The 23,963-nt window shown below is 44.2% G+C and overlaps 1 protein-coding gene across 7 annotated transcripts; it reads right to left on the bottom strand.

The window, feature by feature from the left end:
* Positions 1-106: 106 nt before the first annotated feature.
* GIT2 (GIT ArfGAP 2) lies at positions 107-23,689 on the bottom strand. Of its 7 annotated transcripts, none has more exons than XM_033075397.2 (21): positions 23,585-23,689; positions 19,296-19,429; positions 18,718-18,830; positions 17,931-18,036; positions 17,536-17,622; positions 17,269-17,399; positions 16,793-16,887; positions 16,158-16,203; positions 15,312-15,363; positions 14,793-14,865; positions 14,359-14,456; positions 13,971-14,082; positions 13,418-13,560; positions 12,560-12,709; positions 10,720-10,968; positions 9,275-9,364; positions 6,949-7,031; positions 6,689-6,871; positions 5,164-5,280; positions 3,083-3,146; positions 107-2,303 (listed from the first exon to the last, which is right to left on the bottom strand). In XM_033075397.2, exons 1-21 carry the CDS (start codon positions 23,634-23,636, stop codon positions 2,091-2,093), a joined length of 2,391 nt encoding a protein of 796 aa, XP_032931288.1. In that variant the 5' UTR covers positions 23,637-23,689; the 3' UTR covers positions 107-2,090. The 7 variants fall into 7 exon arrangements, with proteins under 7 accessions (XP_032931288.1, XP_032931283.1, XP_032931282.1 ...); XM_033075392.2 differs by lacking the exon at positions 5,164-5,280 and adding an exon at positions 15,718-15,723 and having other exon boundaries at positions 15,312-15,360; XM_033075391.2 differs by lacking the exon at positions 5,164-5,280 and adding an exon at positions 15,718-15,723.
* Positions 23,690-23,963: the final 274 nt, after the last annotated feature.

The following is a 23,963-nucleotide window of genomic DNA, read 5'->3' on the forward strand; positions in this document are numbered from 1 at the left end:
ACATCAGTCCTGTCACAGTGCACAAGGAGCACTCAAGATTAGAAACCTTTCCAAAGATCTTCAGAGAACCACCAATCAAATAAACCCACATTATTTCACACACTGAAAGGGTTTTAGCATTTTATAGTAATACTGTAAACAAAAGATTAAAAGTCAAAATATTGTACAGACAGAATGACACTGATAAATACAAGGTTTGGAAAAAGGCAAAAAAAGCTTTTCCTTTCCTCTGCAGCATTTTGTAAAGGAAGAGCAAGTTTGTTTACAGGGGAACAAGAGGAGCTCTAGTCCTAAAAGAAAAACACACCTTTGTTACTTGAGGTGCTACAAACTCTGTGATTGCAGTGCTGTGAGTGGAGGGTTCATGAACTTGCTGCTGGGGGTTCCTGTGGGGTGTGAACCACTCTGATTTCAGCATAGCTGGAGCAGGAGCTGGCAGTTACTGAAGTGTCCCTTGGTTTTGGATCAAAGGCAGGTTTAAATAAGTGATAAATTACACCACAGCTCAGTGTCACCCTGCTTTGGAAAGCAGGTAAGATATGTTAAAGAACAACACACAGAGGTGTCCTGAGAGACTGAAAAATGCCCTCTGCTGCTTTTCAGCCATGCCAATTTAAGGAAAAGTTCCTACAAGATTCTCAATGTAATTAATTGCCAGTTGCATGATTTTGAAGTAGGCTTCACAAAGGTCATCTGCAGTTTTAATCCCAGCCTGCCTGCATTGTAAGGCTAGAGCTGCTTCTGGGCAGCAGGCAGAAAGGAAATAAAACCCCACAATTAAGAACATTAATTTACTGGGCTGTCATCTCCTCTCTCCATTCCTTCCCTCTCTCAGACTCTGGGAGCCAGACAGCACCAGGAATCCAGCAGTGCTGTGGCATTAGTGCTTGGATATATCCACACAAACACACCATGGCTGGCTCCTGGGCAGTGACAATGCACTTCCAAATGGGACACAGGCACAGACAAACATCAGTGATTTCCTGCACCACCTGAAATTCAGACTCCCAGAAATATCCTCATTTTTGAAATTATGGACTGACACACTTTTGTGAACTGTTACAAAGAAATCTGGAGCACACATGGCCACTGCAGCCTGGCAGGGGTTACTCAGCAAGTTGCCAAATTTTGAAAAAGATTTGCATAAAAAAACTTAGGAGACACGAGAAATGCTTTCACATTTGGATATGTTGAGGTACAGAGGTTATGTGCTGTGGCAGACACAGCTGCTTTTGCACTGGCACTCTTTTAACTTCCTTTTTCTGTTAATGAGCACAGAAATCTTCAGTGAAATTGCATTTGGAGTTACTGAGAAATGCTGCTGCAAACAAGACGGTGCCTCAAAGATGACAGGAAAATTCTGCAGGAAACTTAACAATGAATTACTAACTCAGAAACAAAGGATAATATTTTAACCACTAATGCCCTAAAGTAACATCAAACATATATATTAATGGCATAGTGACAACTAAAAGAAATAACTATTAAAGTTTCAAATTCCTTCCAAAACATAAAGTGACAAAGACCTTGTAGAGTTACACATAACAAGCTTGGATGCCCACAACTACTACTGGTTTAGCAGACTAAAAAACATATTGCACAACAGTTGATATGGGAACAGAGAACATTGGGCTTGTACCCCGTTACCAGGACAAACCTTCCTGCTGGGAGCATTCCTGGAGCCTGGGGAGCCTCAGCCAGCAGGATCCCAGCAGGGGAGGGATGGAGATGCTGCCCTCCCATCCGTGCAGTGGTGTCAGAGCAGTTCCACCAGCAGGATCTGAAAGCAGAACGTGGCCCCAAGGAAACATCTACGAGAGCTGGGACATGAGAGTGGCTCGACAGCTACTTGCAACATGCTATTATCCATAACTACACTGGCAACACAGGCACAAAATAAGGCAGTGGGTTAAATTAATCATAAAATTGTTAGAAAACATGCAAAAATAATACTGAGTTTAAAAAAAAAAAAGTTTCTTGCCCCTTGAAGTTTTTTTTTTTTTCCTCGTAAAAATGCGCATAGTTCCACACCTCTATGTTGAAATCCAACCTTTAAAAAAAACCCCCCAGAGTAAAAAGCCCCGAGTGCCTCAGTTGTTGTTCTCTTTGGTTGTGATGGTGACGAGCTGCTTGGCAGCTTTGGCGATGTCGTAGGCGCACTGGATGACCTGCTGTGTCACCAGCTGGATGTCGGGCGCGGGGCTGGGCTCGGCGGGCAGCGCTTTCCTGCACTCCGACTGCAGTCTGTAGGCACTGGAGGTCAGCAGGCGCAGGGAAGTCCTCACCAGCTCCGATTTGGGCTTCTAGAAGGGAAAACAGACGCTGCAAACAGGCAGAACAACACAACCTTGTAATTAGCGCGGAGTGCTCACAAGGGTTCTTTGATGCTGCGGCCAAGCTTTGCCTTCCCCTCGTGGTGGCAGAGGGAATTCCTGCTCTGGGGAGATGCCAAGCAGCTGCCAGGCAGCAGGCAGGGAGTATTGCTCGGTACCCTCCCTTAGGAAGTTACTCATGCACATTTCTGGTGCCTGTTTACTGTCCCAGCCCACGTCCTGGCTGCCAGGAGGGGACAGCGTGTCCAGGACGGTCTGTGCAGGGTGGGACAGCAGCCTTGGCTCTTTGCTCGCAGTTTTGGAGAGGTGGGCGAGACTTTACAAGAGCTCAGTCATGGGGATTTCATTCCCTAGATTTGCTGGGAGCAAACAGATCACTTGGATGGATGGATAACAGATCTAAACGTGGCTGCAGGAAAGAAATCCAGGCAATGGCACTCTGATGGAAAAAGGGGTGATGAATCTGGTGAAATTCCCACATAGCCACACAATTCTTCATGCCACATCCAAATACCTCCAGTTTTGTGCAATTTTTACAAGTTTTAAGTTCAAAAGCACAATTAAAAGCCTGGACTCACACTTCAGCCCTTATCAACTGCCATGCTAATAAATCCAAAGGTGCATCACAACCCCATCATTTCTCCTCACCATTTCCATTCTGAAGGGAAATAACTTTTGATTTTCATTTTGCAGAGGAATTACACACGAGGAGTGAGGCCAAAACCATTCTGATGGTGGCAGGTACTTACTTTTGGGAACAAGGCTGCCATTTCTGTCACTGCCACATGTATTCTCTCGGAGCACGGTATATAGCTGCAGAAAGATGCCCTGGGTTATTTATTTTGTAGAGACTCCCTTCCCTCTTCCACTTCACTGCTCAGTGCCTGTTACTCTAAAAACAACCACGTGGCTTCAGAAAAAGCAAGAGTTTAACCAGCAGTGCAAAATTATCTCTTAGATTTTCGTTGTTCTTCAGAGCTGGTCTGAAGGAGTAACTGTTCACACTTTTTATACAAAACATTGTCAGGAAATTCTCAATTTGTGTGCAACTTCACAACACCAAGATGCCTTCTTGGATTAATTAATACCCAGTAAACAGACAAGGCAGAGTTCTCACACACATGCATCCCCAAACTTCCTTCACAGTTTGTAAGTTCTAGGCTAAATTTTCATGAATTCTGATGAGTTAGTTAATAAAACAAAGGCAGATTCCATGAATCCTCAAAAATTTCAGTTCTGATTTATATACCAAATGAAAACTGGTCTGTTCAAAATAGAACTATTTACCATAAACTACTGTGAACAGTGAAGTGTTAGTGTGCTCTCTCACAAGTCTCATTTCAAAAGACTCACTTTTATGCTTCAAAGACTCAATTTTAGCCTAAGTTAGTTCACATGATCCAATCTTAAACAAGAGAATCTCAAAAACCACAAAGCATTCAAGAAAACTATTCAGCATGTGTGGGTTATGGTAGGTCAGTGCCCTTTCAAGCAAAAAGAGCCCCCAAACCCACCCCCCCAGGCATTATTCACTTGATCTTCTTGCAACACCAAAGGTGCAAAAAAAAGTCAGTCACTTGCAAATGCACTGAGAGTGAAGCAACACACTGGGGTCATTTTGGCAATGCAGGAAAATTGCTTTAAAAGGAGTATTTCCATGTGTCTCAAGTCACATGAGTTCTTCCAAACAAACTAAAAGTGGAGAGAGGTCTTCCAAGTTCACCACAATTCCCCTTCTGCTGTGGAGTTAATGTTTAATCTCCCTGCAGCCACAGTGACCAGCATCTACCTCATTAAAAGTCAACTTACTGATTAAACCCTTCACTAACAAGGCAAAGAAAACCCTGAGAATAACCTGAATGAGACACTCAGGTGAACAACACGGGTTTCACTGCATGTTCTCTAGGTCAGCTGCAAAGTTTGCAGTGTGGCCTGGAGGAATGGCTTTAGTTTAGTGTCTAAAACACTCCCTGTGAGTTTGTGAGATGCTCTGACACTGTGCTGGGTTTACACACATTCCAGTGAGACATCAGGAAGATATTCAAGTAATGACAGCTTGGAAAAGGAATCCCTCATTAGCAGTAAATTGTGTTAATCTCTTCCTCCCATCCTGACATTTGTTGGCTAGGGTTTGAACCTGGGCAGCTCTCCCACACAAATGTCACTTTTATTTTAGGCATTAACGAACAATATTTTGACCAGGTTGGAAGATACCATATAAACACAGATCTTTTTTCATGGATTTGGGATACAAATGATCTAATTTGACCCCCAGCTGTATAAACACTTGAGGGGCCTCAGCTGCCAGGTATGAATGTTCCACCTTGGGAGGGACCTTCAAACCTCAAAGACTTCTTCCTAAAGGAAGAAATTCTTCCCTGTGAGGGTGCTGAGGCCCTGGCACAGGGTGCCCAAAGAAGCTGTGGCTGCCCCAGGATCTCTGGAAGAACTGAAGGGGGCTTGGAGCAACCTGGGCTAGTGGAAGGTGTCCCTGCCCATGGAACAAGGTTGGGCTCTAAGGTGCCTTCTAACCCCAACTATTCTGTGATTCCATGAGCCAACCAAGCTCTAATTTAATTTCTCTTGACAGAAAACAAAAAAGAAAACAGGAGAATGCACCAGAGCCAGCTCCAGCTCCAGGTTTGGTTCTATTCCCCACTGCTAACCACGGGGAGCTGAAGGGGCTGTGCCTGCAGCTCCCTCATCCCCTGCAGCATTTCATGCATCGCCTTTCCGTGACCCCCATGTGGCTGGAGTGGGAGGGAAAGAGGCAGCAGAGAGAAGGAGAAAGGACACTGTGCCTGGGAGGCAGGGACAGAGGCCAGAGTACCAGGAGGCAGGGCCGGGCTGCTGGCTGGTCAGAGGCTGCAGGGGCGCTCGCTCAGCCCCGGGGACCCTCGTGCCGAGGCTGTGTCTGAGCTGGGATGTGCCCCCACGCTCCAAGGGCCTGCTCAGCCCGTGGAGCACAGGGAAAGGGATGGGAGAGAGTGAGAAACAAAAGGAAGAAGGGGTTTCATTAATAGATACTCTTGCATCATGGTTTTTACTCTCCAGTTGTCTATGCAACACGTGATTTTTCTCTACAACGTTCCCAGCACGAGCTTGGAGGATGTGGTATTACATCCTCAAGTGTCTCATTGGGGTAAGGAAGCATTCCCCTGTGTTAAGGAAGAGGGAAAAAAAAAAAGAACAGCAGCTTCCTAGCTCAGTGTTTTGCAAGATAATATTCATCTAAGCACAGGCAAACACCCCACTCCATGTGTGGTACACTAAATGAAAATGCAGCATAGCAGATTTTTAAAAAACCTGATCGATTCAACAACAAAAGCCAGGCATGCTGCATTGTTTCCTTCAATGATTTAGAAAAAAAAAAATTCACACACTGTATAGTGTGATACACACAAAAACTACACTCATTTAGAGCTTCTCTGTGCGAAACAAGCAACAAGAGGTTGCACTAGGAAAGGTTACACCAAGGGCAATGAGCTCAGGCAGAAGTCGTCACTCACTGAGGAGAGGCCACGCCGGCCCTGCTAAAAATAGCAAAGTACAAGAAGGAAAAAACACAGCACAAAAGTGGCCCCATTGTTGTGCACTTCTCTGAGCAAGGCAGGAAGTGAGGGCTCAACACAAACTGCTGCTGCTTCTCCCAGGCACAGAGGGCACTGAGCTGGGGCCACAGCAGAGCCAGAGCTGCCAGCCTGCAGGGCAGCTCTGCTGGAGCCCAGAGAGTTCCAGCCCCAAAGTGTGCTCACACCTGGGAATATGTAACTTTGATCTACAGCCTTCTAAAAGAGCTGTGTGGGGAGCACCACCTGATGATCAGCAAGGGCAGTATCATTTTTAGTCACCCACAGTTATTCTGGAAATTGTTCAGGTGGCCAGAATTTCTCTGAAGCTGCTGCAGCCTGATGTGCTCAGTGTTCTGCTCACTCAGCTGGGTCTGTATCTAAAACCAGTAGTTCAAAATACTTTTGCTGGTATGTAATTTGTACTAATACCTCAGTAGGAAAGCCAAATTCTTCCTCTTTCACAATTTATCCTGAAGCAAGGCTTGGTGTTATTACCACATTCTCTAGGGTATAATTACCTATAGACATAGAGGGAGTGAACACCCAAGAAAAACTTGCAGTGAGTTTTCTACAACACATTTGATTTGTGTTGTAGATAACACAACATTTGTTTTGCAGCAGGACTCACAAGTTAAGGGCAGGGCACTCATAAGGGGCTGGTCACTCATCCCCCAGCTTACACTAAGGACCAGAGAACATGACAGACCTACACATTTTACAGGTGAAAACACCTGAAGAGTTTCCTTTGTCTTCTCACCAGTTTTTCCAGCACTCCCTCCTCACCTGTCATGTTTGTTCTCCTGCGCCGCTCGCAGCAGCTCCTGGATGTTCTTGGTGATCTGCTCAGTTTTCCGAATCACATCTTCTGTACTGGGCAAGCTGGAGCTGGGGGCTGGGTCAGTGTCCTCAGGGATGGAGCCCTCCCCCTGCCAAACCACGCTGCGCTGCCGGCCCTTCCTGCCCGACCTGCAGGGGAGCAAAGCAGGGCTTGGCCCGGGCACAGAGCATCCCCCTGCCACCCCCAGCTGGGTCACAGCACCTACCCCGGCTCCTCCAGCTCCACGGGCGTGCTGGGGTTGTCATAGTCGCTCTCAGACACGCTGCTCTGCTTCTCCAGCTTTGAGGCCTGCAAGGAATGGATTTATTTCAGCTTGTGCAGGGAAGAACAGCCCTGGGTTGTGCCAGAGCCACGTCCTGTGCACGTGGATTTGCTCTTTGCACAACAGCTCCTGCTGGCCTGGAGCTGCTGTGTCCCTCTGTCCCCATGCCAGGCTTGTACCTGGGCACTGCCAGCACAGCACAGCCCCACCAGCCCCTGAACACCCAGCATGGCAGGACAGACAGACAGACAGAGCACAGCATCCTTCCCTGCCACTGAAAGTGCCCCAGGGGCATGCTCTGAGAGGCCACCACGAGCAGAGGCCAAATGGAGAAGCAGCATCATGAAACAGGAGCCTGAACAGTGAATAAGAACCACTGGAGAGGGAGAGAACCCCAGAGAAAAAGAGACCAGAGATCACGGTGGGGAATGCAGAATGGCAAGCAACTGGTGGAAGGCCAGTGCAAAATGGGAGCCCAAAACAAGGGCTGAAGACTGTGGGAATGGGAAATCCAGAATAAAGACAGGAGACAGAGGTGGGGGAGCCCAAACTGCAGGTGGAAGATCGAGGGCATGGAACTGATGAGACCTGGAGCTCATTACAATTTGGGGGCCAACACAAGAGGGGTTAAAGCCCTTTGTAAAGTGAAGCCCAAAAAGTGTGAGGAACTGAGGCCCACTGAATGCTTAGTACTGATCCAGAGTCGGAAGAACAAAGAAGTGAGAGCTGTGCCCCAGAGCAGAGGCCCAAACATCAGAGGGTCACAGAAGAATGGTGTCAGAAAAGGAGAGGGGCCAATTCCAAAGGGAAGCTGAAATGAGAGCAGGAGGAATGAGGGAAGCAGAGGCTGGATTGAGCTCTGATCCCAGAGCAAAGGCTGAATGGAGAAAGGAATACCAAAATGAGCTTGGAGGCCAAATCCTCAGCCAGGCCCCAGGACCACTACACATCTACTTCCTCAAGTCTTCTAAAAACTGCAAAGCTTCACCCAGATGCCCAGTGTGAAAACACACCACACTGGGGTCACTCTGATCACAGAGTAGCAGCTCAGGGCCCCTCACAGCCCTGAGGCTCTTACAGAAACACTGAAGTCACCATGAGGGAGTCTCCAGGGTTAAACTGTAAGGGACACACCTCCAATCTGCATCCCTGACCTGAACATTTAGGAATCTGCTTGCCAAATAATATTTCTGCCTCGAGGACAGAGCAAAAATGTGACCACGAGCTGGTTTTCACTGGCTGAGATTCAGTATATTTGTTAAGCACTTATCTGATGTTAAAGCCATCAATTCTTAAGTGAAACAACTGGAGTTAGGAACCCTTTTAAATTTTAAAGTTGCTCTGCACAGAAGGAAAAACCAGCATTTTTTGGATACTCCTCTCTCAGGACAGCTGGTAAAGATCAGTTGTAAAAGTGATGTGTATTTTGAAGAAAAGAAATTATTTTATGTAGAATCTGACCTTTCCCCTCTGCCAGGTGTACAGAGACAACAATCCTAACAGTGGCAAAGCTCTACCATCTGGTCAGAAATACAAACAACAGTGATGAATTACAAGAAGAGGATTCTAAGGGATCATTAATATAGAATCAGTGTAGAATAAAAACAACCAAACCCTCTGCAAGGTTCCAGTACCAGAGAGTACTGCAGCCAAACCCAGATTTCCATTTGGCCAAGCAGGATATTACCTTGAAAGTTTTTTTCTTCTATCCCTACTTGTAAATCTAGTATTTTTTGGACTAATATGTCCAAACACTGTACAGTTAAAATAAAATGGATACAGAAGGAATGAAAAAGAAGGTTCTGTGTCCTGACAGAGAGAGACCAGAGTAAACATTTAAAGATAACAAATTTGGGGGTTTAAGGCAAACAGTCAATCAGGACCACCTGGATTGGTGCAAGCCACCCAAGGAAAGCAGCTTTGAAGCTGGGCCTCATGCAGTGCTTTTAGTCAGCAGGAGAGTTGTACATTGGCTTAGAAGTATCAGTGAGAGCCTGGAAAAATCACTGTCCAAACAGCAGCCAGCTTGTCTTGGGGCTGTTGTGCAGCTGAACAAGTGACCTGGAGAACTGTGCATGGTGTTAAAGGCTGAAGATGTGGAGTTAGAGAGAGGCAAGAGCCCAGAGCTCGTGGCAGCAGGAATGGAAGGGAGGAATTCTGCTCCATGCAGGCTGGAAGGCCAGGCAGTGAGAGGGGGAAGAGAGAGGATGTGGTTCTGGGGAGGTTGGCACCTCCTCCAGGGAAAAGCTGGATTGGGAAGGTACTTAACCCTTCGTGTGCTCTCATCCCTCGACCAGGAAAGCGTGGAGGGGAAGGAAGGTAGAGATGAAGAGGAGGTCACAAACGCACTCCTCCCGATCTAAAAATGGGAAAGACAAAAACCAAAAAAACCAAAACACAAACAAAGTCTTAACTGAAATTAAAGGAACATTCTTAAAACCATGGAGATGACATAAAGCAAGAATGATGTTGAGAATCTGGTTTAGGCTGAGGGGAATTAATTCTTTCAAAATACAATTGAATTCATGTCTAGTACCGAGATTCCAGAGGTGCCAAATTCCATGGAGAATAAAAAAAAATTCACTACATGCCAAGTTAACTAACTCCACAAAACAAATCAATGCTTCAGTACTGCTATCCAAATTTCCACCCAAATGACCAAAGGACCTATACAAAGCACTGTCACATTTTGTAAATACTGTCACACACAAATGAATTCTGTCATTTCTTGCTGTCAGAACTGCCATCATATCAACATGACAATATAATTTAAAATTATTCAGATTTCATAGCTTAAATTCATTTAATTGAAGGTGGGGACTGATTCCCTTGGTGCATTCAAGTCTTCTGCAGAAGGTGCATGGAATATTTGCCCTCCTTCATGCTAAAGGTAACTCCAAAATACATTTTAAAGATCTTAATAATTTAACTGGAAGGAAACACAAGACATTGCTACCAAGAGGGAAAGATATTGTCAGAAATCCACACATTTTAAACGGGTGTCTGAAAGATACTGTCCTGTATTTCAGCCCACACAGCAATCTGTGAAGGTGAAATAAAAAATTAACTGTGCTAATTAAGTAAATGCACTTGTTAATTAAATGAACTAGTGTGTGTTGGGTCACTCCTGTAAAGTGTGAACACCTCAGTGCAAAATCCCTCTGGCCAACAGAGAACTCACTCTCCACATCACACAGGAAAATACTAAACCAGAACAATCTGCTTGAGTGGCAGATCTAAAGCACCTCCAGTCTCCAATTCCAAACTCAGGATAAGAAACTGGTCTGGAGAAAAAAATTTCAATTTTAATTTATTTTTGCCAGGTGGTTATGAAGTTCCACAAACTGGCACCTGGGTGTTTATCTCCAGAAATACAGGAACTTTACCTACCTTCTTGAAATACTATTTCCCCTCCCTTTTTAGACAATTATATATTGATATTTTATATATATATATAGTGTGTGGTTAAAAAAACAACTGAGAGAAGCCAAAAGCTCCAGTTTAGATATTCCAGAACTGCTACAGCTTCTGCTTTTCAAACCATCAAGCTCCTGCAGACATGTTAATACAGCAAACATGAACAATTCTCACAGTTCTTATTCCCCCTGGCTTTTTTTTCCCTTGGAGGCAGAAGCTGAGTGAACGAGCGGAGCTGGAAGAGACAGAAAAGCTGAACATGTGAGGCAATGCAGAAGCAGCAGCACTTTTACTCACGTGTGGAGGGAAGGGCTGCAGCCTGGTGATGTTTTCCTCTGGGTAGGTGACCTCCCCCATGGGCAGGTAGGGTTTCTGCCCCGAGCCAGTCTCGTACATGGACATGGGCCTGCTGCCCCGGGCCGACGGGCGCCGCTTTAGGGAGGAATTGCTGCTGGGGTCTGGGTACTCAGAACCACTTTGCACCTGATAGATATTGGTTGTGGCCTGTCTTCTGAGGTTGGTATTTTCACTCTGTAGCGTTTGGAGCTGAAAGAAATGTTTAGCAGTGGTTTCCTAAGAGCAAGTGCCAAAAGCAAAGTGACCACGCGACACTCGCTTGTCAGCCGTGCTAGAAAATCCAGGTACTGCTGGCTGGGGGTTCATTTCTTTTCCAAAATCTACTTGACTTGCTTAGTATAAGCATAGAAGCACCTTTGTTCCAGATCTGGAAACATTTAGGTGCTGTTTTCCAGCAGCTGCTGGGATGTAAACTAAGTTAGGTGTTAAAATTGGCTGCTGTAGTTCAAAACATACGACCCGTTCCCTCCAGCCTGCCCTACTGGCACAGGAATCCTGGGATGGAACGAGGCTGTGGGGGAAGAACTGCCAACACAACAGTTTTCCAAGCAAAAGGGATCCATTGCAGCAGCCAATACAAGGACTTAGAAGACTTTAACATAAGGCCAGTGAAATCTGACAGTGCCAGAACTGCAGCACACACAGCAGAGGCAGCACAAAGGAACTCGAGCTTGCTCTGCAAAGCAAGGAGAGAGTTTAGCTTATGGAAATTAGGCATCAGCTGCTGCTATCTAAGAAGCCAACAAGAAAGTATTTTGAAGCTTTTTATTATTATGTATCTATTTGATAGTAAAAATGCACCAATTCTGATTATTTTAAGGACTTGGAGTAAGTTTGCTATATTAACACATCAGAAAGAAAAGATGCACTGAAGAAAAACTGCAGGACAGCAAAGATCTCCCTTCTGCTACACCACATAAATATCCTAAAGCCTCATTAATCCATAGGCCCCAAAGTTTGTGCTTTTTACCCTAGACTATATCTGTTCAAAGAAACTCAATCTAAGTGAAAAGCTAATTCAATTGATGCCAGAGAAATGCTGAAACCAGTACAAGCTGTTGAAAGTCCAAAGAAACACCCTGAGATCTCCCAGTGTTCACCATTCCAGCAGAATAGAAGAGAATTGGCTCTTAACAACAAGAATATTCCAATCTCCTGGATTAGCTCAGCCTCAGGTGCAAAGAGTCCCACCACTCTCCAAAAGCCCTGCTCTGCCCAGAACAGCAGCTCCACCCTAGAGCCTGAACAACTTTCTCTACATGTGACTCTTGCAGGATTGTAATTATCTGGAAAACAGGATTTTAAATGCTAGTTAAAGGGATTAATCTGAGGGTAAGCAGCCAGACAGACAGGATAGTGAACTCAGATCTAAATTGTCCTTTACCCCACAAAAATATAGATAAGTGCACACACATAAAGTGTGCTGGCACTTGATTCCTCATTGTTTAAAGCTGCTTATATTGAAGCAAGACAGAAAAAACACCCAAGACTTGCAACATCTGTCCTGTCACTTGGAAAACTGATGTCAAAGTTTTGACATAAGCCAAATCATCCTCATGATTTGCAAGGCAGGATCATCACCAGCACCACAAAAAAAAACAACACTCAAAGCATGTGCTGCACATAAATATTTCTAGTTTAATGTCTGATCCCAAAGTAGCTCCACTTTAAAATGAATTTTCTCACCATCCTAATAGTGGATTATTTCATCCTGAGCTCCAGCAGTTTTATTCTGACAACTTCAGATACCCCAAGAGCTGGAGGGAAGGGTTCCTGTTACCTTTTTCTGCATAATCCTCAGCTCATCACTCAGGTTGATGTTCACTTTCATTAACTGCTGAATCTTCACCTCAGAAGCCACCAAGGCATTTTTAACCTGCAGATATTCCTGGGCTGTCACTGGTCCATCTGACAAGTCTGAATCCAGGCTCTAGGGAAAGGAAGAGAAAAATACTTACACCATTAAGAAGAAAACAAGATCATGAGATTTCAACAGGAATCCCAGTTCAAATGAAGTTTAAATTGGTAAGATCCATTAACCAGAATAATTTGAAATCCTCTTGGAAAGCAATCTGATGTCAATCAGCTCTTAGCTCCTCTAAAAACATTTACATCAGCATTTCAGTGATAAAATACTGTTTTATGAGGATTTTAAAAAAATGCAATAAAGAACTGCAAAATTATAAAAGACAGATTGCTAAATATCCAGTGTGCATATTCCAGGGAGGATTAAAACAGAACCACCAGGTTTTGCTGCCCTGTGATGCCATTCTGCATCACTCCTGGAATGGCTTGACTCACTTGGACACTATTGGTCTGCTGTGAGTATTTCTTCAGTAGGAGGCAGTAAATATTTGTGAAACACCATGGAATCACTGATTCAGAGCTTTTGGCAGATCCAATTATTTCATCTGTGCAATTAAATCTATATCTTATCTTCAGCCATACATATTACTTTTCTAGAGAGGCTTTTTTTTTTTACAATAAAAATTCCTTAAGCAACAACATTTCATTTTAGAAAGCTAATAGACTGAGGCATGATTACAAAATTAATTAATTAAAATATTAATTTCTTGAAAATTTATGCAAATTACCTTTATGAATAAAACTTGGGGGTGTATCACTACTCCAATCCTACCTTCTGCCTGTTTGATTTAGCTGCATTTGTTTCCAGATCTGTATCTTCATCTGAAGCAACACTGTCATAATCAGGCTGGTCATTGTCCTGACTTTCACTGCTGTGCTGATTGCTGATTGATTTGAGAATCAGCTCCACATTTTCTGCAGATCAACACATGAAACACATACCAGTAAGTCTGGAGAAGAAATGGAAGTTCATACTTTGAAAAAAATTTAATTTAGGTCCACCTAGGAGGAATTAATAATTAGTGTCCAAAACATCAAAGTTTTATGGTTTTGCCTTTTTATTTCTTCTAAGTGTTTAGGAAAGTTAAAATAAGTGGTGAGAATCATTTAGCAGCTTATTAGGATTCACACAAATTAAAAACAACCCAACAGACTACATTGGACAAATAGATGCCAGCTTGCAAATGAAAAATATAGAGAAATATTAAAAGTTAGAAAAGATATTTTTGGTATTTTCTCTCCAGAGAAGAAAAATAAATGAAAACAATAGATCTCTCTCTTAATTCAGCACTGCTGAGGAGCTGACAAGAAAAGCTCACACTCACCTTTGGAACCAGTGAGAGAATTCCCCTGTTGTCTTCGTTTGGCATCACTCAAAATGTCTATAACCAGTGTAGCAAACTCGTGGGCATTAAATCGAGCCAGTTTCTGCCTTCCCTAAATACAGAATCATGCAGAGGAAAAAAAAGCACATCCTGTATCAGAACAACAGCAGAGTTCCCAGCAAAAAATAAGACTACACACTTGGAGTTGACTGCTCAACTACATTTATTGCAAAAAGTGTGATTTAGAGGGGAAATGTGAATTCATTTTCACTTCTTTCCAAGTAGATGCAACTCTTCTACAACAATGAAATGCAGTAAAGCAATATTACTTAGGCTTAGTTACTTACCTGGGCTATTAAATTATTTTCACAGTATTAAGATTTCATACCTGATTCCTGGTTGAGGAATATTCAGGATTTACAGGAAGAAAAGGGACCACAGTGGTCTCTGTCACCAGTGTGCTGTGGTTCTGAGTAGCAAGCCAAACTGCTCCAGAGGAAAAAAAAAAAAAAAGAAAAAAGAGGGAATAACTTTCCTGTACTGCTTGACAGTATTTCTTTGTCAAATAAAAGGCTGCAATTTCAAACACAAACACAATCCATTCAGAGGAAAGCTTTTCCCCAGAGGGTTCTCTTCTTTGTGAAAAACACGAGATTTTTTTCAATTAACATCCCCTTCAGGCAATGCAAGACAAAGAAACTCCCCTCAGCAGTAATTGCTGAATACAGAAGCACTTGAGCAGAACATGTGCTTGGATGGGTATTGTGTGTGTAAAGTGACAACCCAGACTTGTGTTATGTCATATCAGAAAGTCTCACTCACCTGCATCTGTTTCCCTTCTGTCAACTTCATCATACACATCCATGGCAAGTTCTTCAAATAAGTGGTTGCTTAGCTAAGGGGAGAGGAGAATAATTAGAGTTTGAAAAGAAATGAAACCCAGTAAGGTCTCTGATAACAGAAAATAACAGAGACAATGGAAGAGCACAACTCTGCTCTTTTCTCCAGCTTCTATAATCCATAGAAATGCTCCTTTCTCTGCCTGCACAGACCCCATTTCTGGGTACAGAAACAACCATCCTGCTCTACACTCCTCCCTCCCTGGTCAAGACTTTTTTTTTTTTTTTTTCTCTCACCCATCTGACCACAAAAAGACTTTTGTGTCTGGGGTGCAGCAGAGGCACTGTGGGAATGAAGAATCAAATGAGACTGGAGATGTGGCCCTCAAGAAACAGTGAAGGCTCCCAAAATATGTGTGTGTTTCAAGCTGCTCCTAGAGCAAGGATCAAGAGATACTTGATGTACAGAATTTGCCACATCTAGAAAAGGAGTTTTACTTACAGACTGAAGCTTCTTCTTGGCTGCTTTTGCCAGTTCTGATACATCCAGACTGCTATGAAAACAAGAAGTGATCATTACATCTACAGCATTTTATGGCTTCCACACATCAAAATTCTACATTTTGGTAACTCAGTGATTAAATGTCACTTTTACCTTAAACCCCCTAATATTTCAGTATTTTTAGCATTGTTTTTAACACACTAATGCTATTAATATTGCTATTATAATATCACAATTAGCACATTATTAAGCTTTCTTTCACAATAATTTTTACATTAAAAATGAAATAATACTAAAAATTCTTTGGAATATGAATACCCACAGGTTTTTACCCACACAGTTTTTAAGTCAGTGAAGTTTTGCACAGAAATTTTGCAAGCAGGAGGTTGGACAGTGGTTTACTTACAGCCGTCTTATTTCCAATTGCACAGCAATAAAAGAGGAACAGGAACTTAAAATTAGTACTTGATACTTCTTATACAAATATGATTTCATTGATCACAACCAAAAGTTAAAAGCATTACAAAAATCAGGAAAACACTCAATTGGCCTTTAAATTATTTCCATAATATGTTTCCTAGGAATTCCCCATGTGTGTTCCCTTCACAGAAATGTCTCACCTTCTCCCTGCATTTTAATAAATACAATCAGCTTCTATAATTTTCTGATTTTGTTGATATCCAAATATTTTTTCTATGAAAAAAGCTTTCAAGACTAATAAAGGCACACATAAAAAAGTCTGAATGGCAACAAGCTTAGAAGGTGTTTAAGAAAGGAAAGAAAATGTAATTATCTGAGGTTTTTTATTCTGATGTTTTCAGACATGTGATGGAATCAGCAACTTACCTGTCTGCCATCTGAGGTATAACAAAGTGCTGCCCATTTTTGTGCTCTAGAGTTGAAAAAAAATTGCACTTTACTAGGTTGGTAATGGCCTACAGTTTTCATTAAGCATCAGACAACACTAAATAATTTATCTTGCATGTAATTACTCAATTCCCAACAGGCAATTATAAAAGAAGGCTCATGTCATGATTTCAGGTGTTATCAAAGATTCCAAATAAGACTTATCAGTTGTACTGAAATTCTATTAAAAAATAAAATTAAGTTGTAACACAGGTACTTTATGGTTAAAAATCTGTAAGTGTCCTTATGTTTAAAAGGCACCCACTTAACAGAACACTCCCCTGCTGTTGCATTTCAATTAGAAGAAACTACTTGGAAGAGTTTCTACAGTATATAAAGAACATGTATTTGTGCAAAACCAGGAAGGAATTTTGTTTTTCATTTATGTCTATTGAAAACCCTGCAGTTTTATCCCAATTTTAGATGCATAATTTCTAATCTTGCATCTTACACTTTGGTTTTGTGCAATTTATATAACATTGGAATATCTGGAAAGTGCACAAATATGACACAGCACAGTCTGAATGTCCTGTACCTGCCAGTGACAGGTCTGAGGGTGCAGGTGTTGTGCTCACCTGGTTTCCTGCCACAGAGGTAGAAAGCCAACCTGTCAGTGAGCTCGTACTGGATCTCCACCAGCCTCTCTGCCAGCTCGTGGTGCCCCCCTTGCCTGCTCACACACAGACAGGGGACAGTCAGTGACACACACAGATGGGCAGAGAAACACATTTAGTACAAGCCAACACTGCACCCATCACAAATCACAGCCTGGTTCCACCCAGTGTGCCTCAACCCAAGCCAAGCCTCACTCCTGGAGTCTGAATTCTTCTCTGATTAACTTCCTGTGTGCTGCTAGATTGGCACAGCCTGTTCATCTGGCATCATAGCTGATGTCTCAGGCACCCAGAACACAGGCTGTGATCTGATGGAAATATTATTCCTCATTTTTATTCATTCACTCTTCCTGGAAAAAATATTATTAGCATTAAACAGAAATTATTTCAGGACAGACAGTATCTTAGTGTGATTTATGGACATCAGGGACTCCTACCTTGCATAATCAACTGGAGTTTTCCCATTTAAATCTTGTGTGCCAGGATCAGCACCATAAACTGCCAATAGCTCTGCTTGCAAAGTCTGTCCTGCCTTAGCAGCAACGTGCAGCGGGGTGTTTCCTTTCTCCTGCAAGAAATTAAGGAAAAATATCTACTTAACCAACAGGTCTGTGTAGAAGATTGACATATAACATTAAATGAGTAAAAATAATATGAATTGGAATTGATTGTATATAAAAATAATGAAAAAAAAGTGTTCCTACAGGATGAAAGAAGTTGGCTTGAGCTCCCAAGGAGAGCAGTCTCAAACAGGTCTCCAGATTGCCTGTCCTCACACTGGAATGGAGTTGCTGAAAAAGAAGCAAAATTAGATTTAACACAGTAGGCACAACTGTGATGCAACAGGTTTTTTTAGTTTTGAGAAACAGGAGTATGCAGAGTTCACATCACAGCTCTTTTCTGTAAAGGGTTTTCTCCAAGATCACCTCAACTAATGCCTCATAATCATCACCTCCAGTGACAACCATATAAAAGGGGCTTCGAGTTGAAGTCAAGCTTTATTTATTTATGTAAAAGTGCAGAAAACCAGACACAGTTAACCCAAAGCAGTGAAGGGAAGTCAGTGAGATTTGCCTGTGCTGTCCCAGGAGCCACTGACCTTGCTGAGATCCTTGGCAGTGACACTGTCATCCTCCCTGCACGGCAGGCGATGCACAAACGCTAACATCTGATATTTAGCTCTGATGAACTCTGCTTTGTTGGGACTGCAAAGAGAAATCCAGGCAACAAGAAAGGAAAGGAAAGAAATATCAGTGCTTTCATCAGTAATACAAATGCTCCAGAAAAAGAAAAATTTCACGAGTGAAGATTCAATCAGAGCTTTGTGTGTTGCTGGGGGCAAAGTCAGGCATGGAAAAATATTTTCATTAAAAAACAACCAGATTGTCTGACCATAAAGAGAAAATGTCTGTTACAACCATCAAATATCTGCAGACTGCAGCATGTGGTGTCTGTTTCTTAAAAGAAATACAGACTTTAAAATCATGCCAATTTAAAATCTCTACTTACTCTACATAGTTATTTACATTTTAAAATGAAGCACCATACACTCAGGGACAAAAATATCTGGAGTTTTATTTAATTCCTCAACCAAACTCCATTTTGTTGGCAGCATTCAGTTAACTGAAGTATATGACAAAGAAAAGTCCTTTGACTGAAGTGCAAGCAACAGGAAACAATAATTCAAAAGGAAACAATAATTCAGAGAATTCAAGCACTGTATTCCTATTTCTGCAATACATTTTTAAAAAATTAATAATTGGAAATAAAATTTTAAAATTAAATTAAAAACAACACAGGCTCCTTATGGATTCCTCGCTGCCCTGTCACTGCTGAATAAAATAATCCCACTTCTCAAAGGTAGCAAATCTGCATTTCCCACTTACTGCACTTTATCCTGCGGGCTGGCCTTGCGCCGCCCGCTCATCACGGAGGCAGGGTCCAGCAGGGAGTGCTCCCAGATGGAATTAGCACCATTGTTGTACAGAGTTTCCACCATCTGAAAGCCAGAACACACAGACATTTTGCTGCTGGCTGCACTAATCAACTATTTGGAATTTTTTTTCAAGCAGGTATCAAGCCAACAGATTCCCACTCCGTGTGCCAGCAGCTGTAACCTGCTGGGATATCACAACTGGGATTAGGATGTGGAGGTTATGATGTGGAATGAAGTGAGAACACCCTTAAAATTCTCTGCTCTTCCCAAAAGCACCTCCAATGAAAAGAGATTTAGCAGAGTACTGCAGAGTTGTGAAAGTGACCTTCCAAAGCAAAGGCATCAAATTCAAAAGGCAAAGATAATTCTGACTTTAGTGGTCCATCACAAGAGGAAAAAAAATGAGAATAACTTAAAAAGCAAAACTTAAAAGGATCAAAAAAAACCCTCTTAAAAAAAAAAGTTTAGTGATTTAAATTACATTTAAAAATCACTATATTTTAATGGAGGAAAACAGTTTTCCTGTACCTGCAGCAGTGTTGGAGGCCACGGGGTGTGTTTGAGATGCCTCACTTGGGAGATGTGACGGCCCAGGCTCCTGTGCACACTGCAGCACTCATCACAGATCAGGATCCCTCTGTTTATGGATGCCCAGCAAGGATCTGCAAGAGAAGCTATCCATTATAACACAGGAAACAACACGACCTTGGATTGCAAAAACAGAGTCTAAAATGAGCAGCTCTGCCTTTTAACCTTCCCTGCTTAGGCAGTGTGTGATTGTTACAGCCTTGCTGGGGCTCTGGATCTGGGAAAATGGGAAACACCAGTCCTGGCACTCAGGGGGGATGTGGGATTCCAAGGACAGTGAGAAGATCTGCAGTGGAAATTGGGGAAAAAGCTTGCAGTTCTTTTTGGGAAAATACTTTCCTTTCTAAACGTAACAGGAGATTGAATTTATCACCAACTTGAAGTGCTTTACTTGTTTTTTGGAGTCCCCACAAAAGTATTCCTACCTGCTCTTTGACAAAACTCTGATTTTTTGGGGTTTTTTTTTAAGCTTGTCAAAAAATCTTTTTTTAAACACCAAAGTTGCCACAGCACTCAGGCTTTCCCCCCCTACTACTCAGTTTTCAGTTCTGTATTACAACAACATCTTTTAAATTTCCACTTTAAATAATAAAAACACACAAGAGTGTCATAATACAGAAGAATACATATGTGCCAAGTCAAAGGCTCAACAAAATCCAAAATTCCCAAGCAAAACAACTTCATCTCTCACCAGACCCCAACTGAACCATCTTATAAGCAGCCTAGAAAGAAAACTGATGGGAAGTGAAGTAGTAAATAATATATATGAGCTATTCAAACATCAAAAGGCATAAAATCAAGTAGCAATGGTACATTAAATTGAAACAATAAATGCCCACAGCACACCAAACAGGTCCCTTGGCTGCTCAGAGCTCAGTCTCCAGAAGAAATTCTAATTTCTGTCAGAGACACAGGAAACTCAGCATGCCAGAACCCAGCAAGAACAGGCAACTGAGCAGCCAGACAGAATTTCAAACCTAGCACATCCCAGGAGAACAAAAAAGGAAATCAAGATCTCTTTTATTCTGGAAAAATCTTAATTTCAAATGCAGAGATGAGTCTGAGGACAAATAAGTGAGCACAAGGCGAGCCTGGTATCTGATGAGAGAACTTCTGAGTCCTGTCAGAACACATCTGAGCACTGGTGCATCACATGGAAAAGTCTCCTCTGACCCACACAACAAATGGACTGAATCCCTGCAAATGAGATGTGATCCCAGCTGTGGTTTCTGAGCAGAGTTGATGATCTGGGTGTGCTGCAGGCAATGCAGGCAAACCTGTCCAAGCCATGGAGCATCTCCTGACCCACCAGAACCAGCCCAGCCCAGAGCCAAATTAAAGCAGGGCAGACAAAAAAATAATCCATCTGTTAAAAAATAGATTAAAACAAGCACATAGAACTCCTTGTCAAATCATTCCATTATTTAACAACATTGACTTCCAAGAAGAAAAGGAATAGTAATGGAATGAGATGCTTTCATGGCAACCTAATGACCCAAACTGAGGCAGCCTTCCAGATTAATGAACCTGGTCCCTTCTTGTTAGAGACAACCTCATCACACACAGATGGGATCCTTAGGGATCCTTCCCTTGCTCATTTCCAGGCTGTTTGTGAGCATTGCTCTGCTTTATCAACAGTCAGCACTGGGGGATTTCTTTACATCCAGCTCAACACCCAATGCCCCTGGATAATTCAGGTTTAAACTTAAGGCAATGAAGTGTCTGTCCCGGAATTTGAGTAATTTTTAAGAGAGACCTAGTTATGGACTCGATCAGAATATGTTTAAGCCAGTACCAAAACACACAGAATCACTGAGGTTGGAAAAGATGCCTGAGACCATCGAGTCCAGCCTGTGATTGATCACCCAGCCCAGAGCACTGAGTGCCACAGCCAGGAATTCCTTGGACACCTCCAGGGATGGGGACAAACATCCCTGGGCAGCCCCTTCCAGTGCCTGACCACCGTTTCCATGAAGGAATTCCTCCTGGTGTCCAACCTGGCACAGTTTGATGCCGTTTCCTCTCACCCTGTCCTTGTCCCCTGGGAGCAGAGCCTGTCCCCCCTGGCTGTCCCCTCCTGGCAGGGAGTTGTGCAGAGCCACAAGGTTCCTCCTGAGCCTCCTTTTCTCCAGCCTGAGCCCCTTTCCCAGCTCCCTCAGCTGCTCCAGACCCTTTCCCAGCTCTGCTCCCTTCCCTGGACACGCTCCAGCCCCTCCATGTCTGTCCTGGAGAGAGGGGCCCAGAGCTGAACAAAGCAACTGAGGGGCCTCAGTGTCCAGCACAGGGGTGGCCACAGCCCAGCCCTGCTGCCCACGCTGGTTTTGGTACAAAAGACAATCGGGGAGAAGCTGCAGGCGCTTTCAGGAACCTGCAGGGTGGTTCAAAACAGGAAGCGTGAGATGAAGACAAGCCCGGCTGCGGGTTTGAGAAGCGAGCTCCTGCCCCGGGATAGGAAGTAGAGCACAAGAGCTCCTGTAAGATCACCCCGTGTCACAGAAAAGCCTCCACGCTGCCGCACAGACAAAGGGGGCATTGATGAGGTTCCAGGGGAAGCACTAATTAATGCAGGTGCCCATCACACCCGCTGTGGTGCAAGGGCTGCAGCCCCCAGGTCTCCTGGCACAGCCCCCCTGCACCCACTGACAAACTCCCTGGTTTAGCTAAAGGAAGGGGTTGATTCCTTTTATTTACACAAAGATTAAATTAAGGTTTCTTTATACACGTGGATAAGCCAGCGGATTTCTAGTAAACAAGCAAAGATGTGTCAGTGCTCTAATGTCACGATAAAAAGCTGGGTTAAGGATTACCCTGACAGTGATTGTGATACCCCGAGGAGCTTAGGAACACAATTCACTCAGCTTTATCTCCGAGCCACAACACCCAGATGTGTGGAAGCACAGATAGCCTACCGTGTGTGATAGGGACAATTGCCTGCCTGAGACATGCCTGCTCCATTTATCGTAAAAACAAATTTCTACAGGGATTCCAGTACAATCCCAAAATCCCAGACTGGTTTGGGTTGGAGGGAGCTTAAAGCTCACCCAGTTCCCATCCCTGCCATGGGCAGGGACACCATCCAGTATCCCAGGTTGCTCCAAGCCCTGTTCAACCTGGCCTTGGACACTTCCAGGGATGGAGCAACCTTCTCTGGGCAACTCGTGCCAGGGCCTCACTACCCTCACAGGAAAGAATTCCATCTGTAAAAAGAAGAAAAAAACTTCCTGGAAGATAATTTGGAATTTTTATCATTTGTAAAGCATAACTCAGATTTAATGAAAGTTGTTCTCCCCTCTCCTACACCCTATCTTCTACCAATTCAAGTGTGATCTACATTACAGCGTTTTAATTCATTTTAGTACGTGCATAATTAATTAATTATATTGGAAGAACCTGCCCAGAACACAAACAGCAAAAACTAGAGACAGAAAAGATACAGACAAAACAAACACAGAGAGCTGATAAAATAAACCAGGAGAGTTTTAGACACAAGAGCAGCAGAACTACAGATGGCCAGGAGATGTAAGAACCTTTCTAAACACGAGTTTCCATAAGCTCCCGAACTGACCTGCAGTGGATACGTGTCAGAGCAGCCACTACTCCCTGAGCGTCTCCAGACACCTCAGCCAACTTTCCTTGGAAGTGTGGGACACCTACACCCAACCCAGCCGTGGGACAACTCCCAGTTTAACTCTCCCCGACGCTGGGAACACGGGAATGGATGAACAGCCCCGAACCCAGCCCCGCTCTCGCCTTCCCAACTCCCCCAAAACACCCACGGTCCCCTCCAGTGACACATTCCCACCCACGCCCTCCTGCCACCTTCCAGCCCCATGGCTGAAGGTGCATTTCTGTCAGCTTTCCTCCTTCCTAACCCACGTTTAGCTCCACATTTCCCTTCATTCTGTTGGAGATCCCCAGGATGTTCCCCGGAGCTCGGCAGGGGCGGCGGTGCCAGCGGGACCCGGACACCCGGACACCGAGTTAAATCCCAGCCCTGGAAGTGTCCCAGGGGCTTGGAGCTACCTGGGCTCCTGGAAGATGTCCTGCCCGTGGCAAGGGGTGGACGGGAAACGCTTTAAGGTCCCTTCCCACCCAAACCATCCCGGCCCATCACAGGTGTAGCGGCGGCCGCTCCGGGGCGGTGACACCCCGGGGCCAGCGGCGGCCCCCGGCCCGAGAGGGCTCCGCAGGACGAGCCCGCGCGGTGCGGGTGGCGGTGCTGAGCCTACCCTGAGCGCTGCAGTCGGCGCAGACCTCGCTGCTCCTCAGGCGCTTCGCCATCGCGGGACCGGCGGCAGCGGCGGCAGCGGGGCCGGTAACGGGCCCCGCCAGCCCCGGGCCGGCCCCGAGCATGCGCGCCGAGCCACCCTGTGCCGCTCCGCATGTCGCCCGTGCCGCCATCTTTACTCCTGGCACGGGGCCTGCCTTTAACTAAGCTCTGGTTCAACGGTGCAGCACCGAGCGCTCCCGCTCGGGGCCGCGCCTCCCCGCCCGCTGCGCTCTCTCGGCGGGGTGAGGGGAGAGATGGGGTTTCGGAAGGCTGGTGGAAGAGGCCGCTGTGCAGCCAGCCCTGCCCTCACCCGCCATGGCGGCCGGGCGAACGAAACC

Source organism: Catharus ustulatus, chromosome 18 (genome assembly GCF_009819885.2).
Source record: "Catharus ustulatus isolate bCatUst1 chromosome 18, bCatUst1.pri.v2, whole genome shotgun sequence".
NCBI lineage: Eukaryota > Metazoa > Chordata > Aves > Passeriformes > Turdidae > Catharus > Catharus ustulatus.

What these genes read in the sequence shown, in the direction of transcription:
- GIT2 (XM_033075397.2), bottom strand. Translation starts at nt 23,636, where the DNA reads ATGGCGAAGCGCCTGAGGAGCAGCGAGGTCTGCGCCGACTGCAGCGCT. An exon ending in TTCTCTCACTGGTTCCAAAG is followed by an intron (nt 13,561 to 13,970) that starts GTGAGTGTGAGC and finishes GTTGATCTGCAG; the next exon opens with AAAATGTGGAGCTGATTCTC. An exon ending in TGGCAGCCTTGTTCCCAAAA is followed by an intron (nt 2,304 to 3,082) that starts GTAAGTACCTGC and finishes TTTCCCTTCTAG; the next exon opens with AAGCCCAAATCGGAGCTGGT.